The 7,851-nt window shown below is 34.2% G+C and overlaps 1 protein-coding gene across 1 annotated transcript; it reads right to left on the bottom strand.

Moving 5' to 3' along the window:
- Positions 1-2,363: 2,363 nt before the first annotated feature.
- LOC116585738 (olfactory receptor 14A16-like) lies at positions 2,364-3,265 on the bottom strand. The gene is given in 2 exon segments (XM_032335000.1): positions 2,364-3,187; positions 3,190-3,265. Coding segments are annotated over 2 exon segments (900 nt in total).
- Positions 3,266-7,851: the final 4,586 nt, after the last annotated feature.

Genomic DNA, 7,851 nt, shown 5'->3' with positions numbered 1-7,851 from the left:
CTGCTTCATTATTGGTGTATAGAAAAGCAACAGATTTCCGTATGCTGATTTTGTATCTGTGAATTTACTGCATTTGTGTATCAGTTCTAGCAATTTTTTGGTTTTCTATATAGAGTATCATTATCTGCAAACAGTGAAAGTTTGACCTTTTCCTTTAATTTTGATGATTTTATTTCTTTCTGTTGTCTGATTGCTGTGCTAGGAATGCCAACACTATATTAAATAAATAAAGTCGTGAGAGTGGAATGCCTGTATTGTTTCTGAACCTAGAGGAAAAGCTCTCAGATTTTCCCCACTGAGGATTTAATAGCTGTGAGGTTATTCATATATGGTGTTTATTACGTTCAGGTTTTTCTTTTTTCATTTATCCCTAATTTGTTGAGGGTTTTTATAATGAATTGATGAAGTATTTTATCATTTTTTTTCTGCATCCGTTGAAGGGATCATAAGTTTCTTATCCTTTCTTTTACTAATGTGGTGTATCCCATCCTCTGATTTATGAATATGGAACAACACTTGCAGCACAGGAATAAATCCCACTTGATCATGGGGAATGATTCTTTTTTTTAAATTTTTATTTATTTGACAGAAAGAGATCACAAGTAGGCAGAGAGGCAGGCAGAGATAGAAGAAGGGAAGCAGGCTCCCTGCTGAGCAGAGAGCTTGATGTGGGGCTCGATTCCAGGACCCTAAGATCATGACCTGAGCCGAAGGCAGAGGCTTTAACCCACTGAGACACCCAGGCACCCCGGAAATGATTCTTTTAATATACTTCTGGAATTGTCAGTATTTTGTTGAGTATTTTTGAGACCATGTGCATCAAGGATATTGTCCTGAACTTCTTTTTATTAATAAAGCCTTTGTCTTATTTTGGAATCAGAGTACTGCTGGCCTCATAAGATGAATTAGGAAGTTTCCCTTCCATTTCTATTTTTTGGAATAGTTTGAGAAGAATAGGTATTAACTTCTTTAAGTATTTGGTACAATTCTCCTGTGAAGCCCTCTGGCCCTGGATTTTGTTTGTTGAGAGGTTTTTTTTTTTTTTTTTTCTTTTAAATTACTGATTCAATATCTTTGCTGGTATTTGCCCAATCACTTTCTCTGTTTCTTCCCTTTTTCCCTTTTCAGTTGTGTTAGTGTATATGTTTCCAGGAATTTATCCTTCTTCTTCTTCTTCTTTTTTTTTTTTTTTTGATTGTCTGATTTTTTGGCATATAGTTTTTCAAAGTATTTTCCTGCAGTTGTTTGTTGGTTTTTACTTCTCCTCTCCCACTTGTGGTCTATTTTTTTTTTTTTTTACTTGAGTCTTTTTTTCTTTTCTTTTTGTTAATTCTGGATAAGGGTTTATAATTTTTTTCTGCTGAAGCTTATCTTAATATTACTTTAAACCCGCTATAGTTAAGGGATGTCTTACTGGATTTCTTCTGCTTCCTCCCCCTCCCCAAGAAACAGAATCTTAACTATAGAGAATAAACTTACAGTTACCATAGGGGAGGTGGATGGGGGAATGGGTTAAATTGGTGATGTGAATTAAGGAGGGCACTTATAATCACCATTTATTGTATATAAGTGTTAAGTCACTAAATTCTACACATTCAACTAATATTACACTGTACATTAAGTGACTGGAATTTAAATAAAGACTTGAAAAATATTACTATAAGCATATGTATCTCTATACAACAAAGATACATTTTTTTATATCTTTGACTTCTCACTAGATTTCAAGGACACAAGTAATGTCAGAAAATGCCATATATAAAGCCTGAGTTAGAAGAGTGGAAGACAGATGGAAAACATAATACTTTTTTTCCCTTCTTTTTCCTTGTTAGATGAAACCAGCATAACTTAATATTAAACACCAAACATGTGCTATTTATTGGCATTTAATACATTCACAATGCTATACAGATATCACCTACCTTTGTCTATTTTCTTTTATTTGAGAATGCATTATACATTTTTTATGTGACATGTTGAATATTGATTTTCCTAAGAGTTACCATACAATTGGTTTGTCTGGGAGAGCAAAGCTTATCTCTCACATCCCTACAGGCTGTCCATTTCAGCATTTGTCACAGGAAAAGGAATGCCCATTAGTATGACATATAAAAGAATGCATCTTTCCAATCCCTAGAAGAACCATTCTGGTTTTGCCATCCACTTGGTCTGGACAAGGAGGAAGCTTCTTAGTATCACTTCAATGAATACAATGAGATATTTTAATGATAATTTGTACTCTACATATCTATATTATTACCAGACTATACAATGCATTGTTCATATGATTATGTCAATGAATGCATAAATCATGATGTCTGTGATATTAACTCTTTATATTGATACATTGTATATGTTCTTTATCAATTCCTTAGTGCCATCTTCATATCTTTATTTCTCAGACTATAAATGAGGGGGTTCATAGTAGGTGGTACCACAGTATATAATACAGAAACTAGCAAGTCTAAGAATGATGGATATTTGGGTAAGGGATGTAAATAGGTAAAAAAGGCAGAAGAGAGAAACAGAGTCACAACAAGGAGGTGAGGCAGGCATGTGGATATGGCTTTGTACCTTCCTTCTCTGGAAGGCATTCTCAGCACAGTGGAAAATATATAAATGTAAGAAATATCAATAAACACAAAACAGCCAAAATCTAACACTAGACTGATCCCAATGGCTACTAATTCCCCAATGTTATATGAACAGGCAAGAGAGAGCAGTTGTGGGACATCACAGAAGAACTGATGAATTTCAGGAAGCCCACACATGCGTATGGAAAAGGTAGAAGCTTTATGAAGAATTGCATTGAGACTTCCACTGACCCATGAAGTGGTGGCCATCTGCATACAGGCTCTGTGGCCCATGATGTTGTCATATCTGAGAGGATGGCAGACAGCAACATAGCGGTCATAGGACATGACTGTGAGTAGTGCTACCTCTGTTCTGGCTAAGAGAAAGAAGAAAAACACCTGTGAAATGCATCCAAGTAATGAAATTGTGTTGTGATTCATTAGAGAGTTCATGATGGATTTGGGGACAGTGATGGAAATGAGGCAGAGATCCAGAAAGGACAAGTTCTTTAAGAAAAAGTACATAGGGGTGTGGAGCTGATGATCCTTGGTGGTAAGGGTGATGATGAGAAGATTCCCCAGTAGAGCTGCCAGGTAAATTAGCAAAAATACATTGCATGTAAGACCTGGATTCCCCTAACATCGGAGAAGCCCATGAGGAAAAATATGCTCCTAGAGGTGAAGTTGTCCATTTTTCTATATTTGAATCATTTACTTTAAAAAATAAATCAGAGCGGAAGACAAACCATGAGATACTGTGGACTCTGAGAAAAAAATGAAAAAAGAAAAACAACAACAACAAAAACAGAAGGTTTTGGAAGGGAGGGGGTGGAGTATGGGTGAGCTTGGTGGTGGGTATTAAGGAGGTCATGTATTGCATGGAGCACTGGGTGTGGTGTATAAATAATGAATCTTGGAACACTTAAAAATAAAATTAAATTAAACAAAATAAAGTAGGCAACTTAAGACTCAGATGAGGACAATTTACTATTGCATTTTCTTAATATCCCTTTCTCTTCCTGTCATATGCATCTATCAAAATATTTAAGATCGCATGAAACTGCTACAAGAAAGCCTCCATTGCATCAGGGAACCACTGTTGATCACACTGCCATGTGACTGAAAGGAGTGTCAGTCCATTCCAAATCATCTACTTCATCCACCTATCCAGATCAAGAACTGCACTCTGCATTTCACTAAGGTGGAGTTTTTTATAAAGTATATTGTGATAAGTAAAGAGGAAAGCCATAGAATGTGAGCAATCAGTCCCAAATATAAATTTCATCTTACTCATTTACTAGCTTTTTGATTCTTAATTATCTGAGTATTAGTTTATTCAATGTACAGAATGAACTTTCTTATCTTACTGAAGTGAATGATTTGTAAATCATGTAAAAATACCCAGCCAGGTCCCTGGGTGGCTCAGTCAGTGAAGTGTCTTACACGTGATTTCAGCTCAGTTCTTGGATTCAGAGTCATTGTTTAAAACCCTGCATCGGGCTCCACAAAAACAAAATAAAACAAAAGCCAACAAACAAATGAAGAAACACCTAGTCTAATTCATTAACAAGGTCTTCAACAAACAACATTTCTTCTATTTACCCAATCTCCTTCATTATGCCTGAGTCAAGAAATTTTGAGAGACTATCAAAGGATATTTTTTCTTCATATTTTAAATTTCTTCCTTCCTTCCTTCTTTTATTTCTTTCTTCCTTTCTTTCTTTATTTCCTTCTTTCTCTTTGTGTGGATCATTACATTGTATTATCTTTGAGCTGTTTTGTAATCCATGAATTGTTGTAAATTTTAATAATATAAATTATTCTTGTTCATAAAACACTAATCAGGTACATTTCTAAGGAATGCTGTTGACTATTGCTCTGTATTCAGACCAATTTTGTATTTGTTTGTAAATTAATTTCAGCATTCTTTATCTGTATTCATGTTTATGATATCTGTAATTTTTCTTCTGAGCCTCATGCAATATCTTACCAGTTCCCTCATTCACTAATAAAATCTTTTACCAATTTTTTTTAATTTTTACATAAGTCATGATCTTATCCATTTTTAAAACTTATCCTGTACCACCTGCCATGCATAACAGCTGCTCACATTAAAACTCAAATGTTGAGTTAAAACTCAAATTTTATCAAACTCAAATTTGTTAAAAAAAATTAGGTAGTTATCAGGAACACAAAAAATCCTTTTTTTTCCATTTTGTTGATTAAAACCGATGTATGCATAGAACTGATCTTTTTGAATTGTGCAGCGAAATATTCATTTATATTTTATATGTGTTGAAAGTTTTTTATCTTCTCAGCAGATCCTCCAACATTCTTGCTTTTGCCTTTCAGGAATTGTTCCATTGAATCATATTTGTAGCCACATGTCCCATTTAATTATGCAAGGCAACAAACTCACCTTATTTTTTTTAAGATTTTATTTATTTATTTGTCAGACAGAGATTACAGGTAGGTGGACAGCCAAGCAGAGAGAGAGAGAGAGGAGGAAGCAGGCTCCCTGAGGAGCAGAGATCCCAGGATCCTGGGATCATGAGGTGAGCCGAAGGCAGAGGCTTTAACACACTGAGCCACCCAGGCGCCCTGTCACCTTCTGATTTAAACCTGATTGGCCAGCTTTCCTTTTCTTTTTTTATTTTCTTCATTGTCTCCATTCTCTATGGGTTACCCCATCATCTACATACCTGAGAACTGTAAACGCTCCTGTGATTTTCCACCAAGCTCACCTATCCCTTATCTTTTTGCTGAGAGAAGGGGTTCTCTCCTTAGAAAGTTGCAGTGCAGTCATAAATTGGAAATGCTAGATGTCCTTTAGTATGACTCTTTTAATTTACATATTAGTGACATCCAGAAGAGATATCTTATGCAAGATTCCATTATGAGGCCATATTAAGTAGATCCTGAATTTCATCTTGTATTTTAAATGTCTAATCTAAAACCATTAATTTATTAATTGCAAAAATGTGTTTCCTAAACTATTATTGATTTTCAACTAAAACTTTTTTTGTCTTATTCTTGATAAAACTTCCACCCCAGGGGTTTGCTCTCTAGTTTTCCCTGTCTCCTGAAGTTTGAAATTCCATTATTCAGATAAACATACAAAAATTCAGCAAAAATGCTTGCATTGATTTTTTGTAAATATATACGCTCTGTGAAAAAAAAATACGGTAAACTCATATTCTACTAAAATCATTATATGTGATCACAATATGATCAAAATACAATGCAGTTCACTGTGGTTCATGGAACATATTAATACATTGAAAAATATGTAGAATTCAGCTTTTATTTATTTATTTATTTAAGATTTTATTTATTTGTTTGACAGACATATCACAAGTAGGCAGAGAGGCAGGCAGAGAGAGAGAGAGGGGGCAGCAGGTTCCCTGCTGAACAGAGATTCCCAATGCAGGGCTCAATCCTAGCACCCTGGGATCATGACCTGATCTGAAAGGCAGAGGCTTTACCCACTGAGCCACCCAGGCATCCTGAATTCAGCTTTTAAAATAAATTACATCTAGTTAGTATATTGCATAATTCTTAACTTGAAAAGAATTTTTCTCTAGAATTGTTTGGTAGGAAAATATTATGTTCTTTTTTTTCTTGAATAATTAAGGCATAAATCCAGGGTGAAAATGTTTATGTTAAATAATTGGATTACCAGAGGAAATAAGTTGATTTTGTTACTAAGAACTTATTTTGATTGCTGGAAACTCCAAAGTACACTTTCAAGATAGAAGATAACTAAAAGTAATTTTGGTGATTACATTTGCCCCAGTTTTATTAACATATAATTAATGTATAACATTGTTTAAAATCATACTATGAACAAAATCTTCTATTTATCTGGGTATCATTTTAGTTTCTCCTTCATCACCTTTATACTTCCTTAAAGGGTATTTAATGCATGCTATCTTCCAATTACATCTACCTATGTTTTCTTTTACCCCATCTCATATCATTTGTCATAAAATTGGCTAAGCAATCAGCAAAAAAAAAAAAAAAAGAAATATTTTGCAAATGGTCTTCTATTACCCAAGGTCAATGTGCACCTTTTGTTCTTTATGTCTGTGAGCTCCCCTTGGGATTTACGGAAAATGTTTTTTTTTTTTTTCCCTCACAACATCTCTACTCAGCTAGACCAGAGATTCACAAAGTATGTGGCCCTTGGGAAACAATATCAGAATGACTTGAAAACTCGCTAGAAATGCAGATTTTGGGGTTTCATTCCATACATGCTGAATCAGAAGTTCAGTAATGAGGTCAAATGAGATGTTTTAACTATGCATGCTAGGATTTGATGCCAATACTCAACTGACTGAGCCACCCAGATGTGGTGCTTCACTTCTATATTAAAGTCTACTTTGGAGATTTCAGCAAACAAATAAGTTCTCAACAGCAACCTCAATTTTTCATTAGAGACACAGTTATTTATCTTACAGTTGTTTATTCTGAATTGTACTTTATTTAACAAAATGGGACATAATATATTCCTACCACACAATTCTAATATACATGTAGAATAGTTTTTATGGGACCAAATGCATCAGACACTAAATGCTTCAGGAATTCTGAGGAAATCACAGTGATTTGGATATAGAATAGGGGAAATTAAATGATTATTCCTTTAAATAACAATACCATATAAGAGACAAGAAAATAGAAGTTCCCAAAAGTCAGAAATGTAGTATGAACAAAGAAGGCCTTGGCAGCCTGAAGATTTTGTAGGTAGAATGCTTTACAGCAAAGATGTGCAGACAGGATATGGAATAGGCATCTGCAGAGTTGCAGGACATAAACCAAGTGGTTAAACCTTTAGATGTCTACACTGAAAGCAAATGTGTATCACTCTTTATAAAGTGTATCACTTTAATGAGTGTATCACTCTTTAAAAAGAATGGCATTTAACATTGGTATTTTTGAGAACTTAACCATTATTTATGTTTGGTAACTTTTGACAGGAAGGTGTTTTTTGTTTGTTTGTTTGTTTGGTTTGGTTTGGTTTGGTTTTTGAGAAAGAATTAAGAAAAGAGTGTATTGTTTTAAATAGTATACCTATGAGTTATTTAACAAAGGTCCAGATTAAATGTCCTTTCAGTAACTATGAGATAGAAAGAGAAAATGCAAAATAAATTAAGAGAAAGAAGATGGTTTGAATGTCCTATTGAATAATAAAAGTTAAATCAAGGTTCAGATAAAATTGTAGATACAATTTTATTCAATTCAGCTTCCAAAAGCAGCCAGAAGATAGTATGTACCT

The sequence above is a fragment of the Mustela erminea genome, chromosome 3 (genome assembly GCF_009829155.1).
Source record: "Mustela erminea isolate mMusErm1 chromosome 3, mMusErm1.Pri, whole genome shotgun sequence".
NCBI classification, from domain to species: domain Eukaryota; kingdom Metazoa; phylum Chordata; class Mammalia; order Carnivora; family Mustelidae; genus Mustela; species Mustela erminea.
This window is presented reverse-complemented; position numbering and strand designations above follow the sequence as displayed.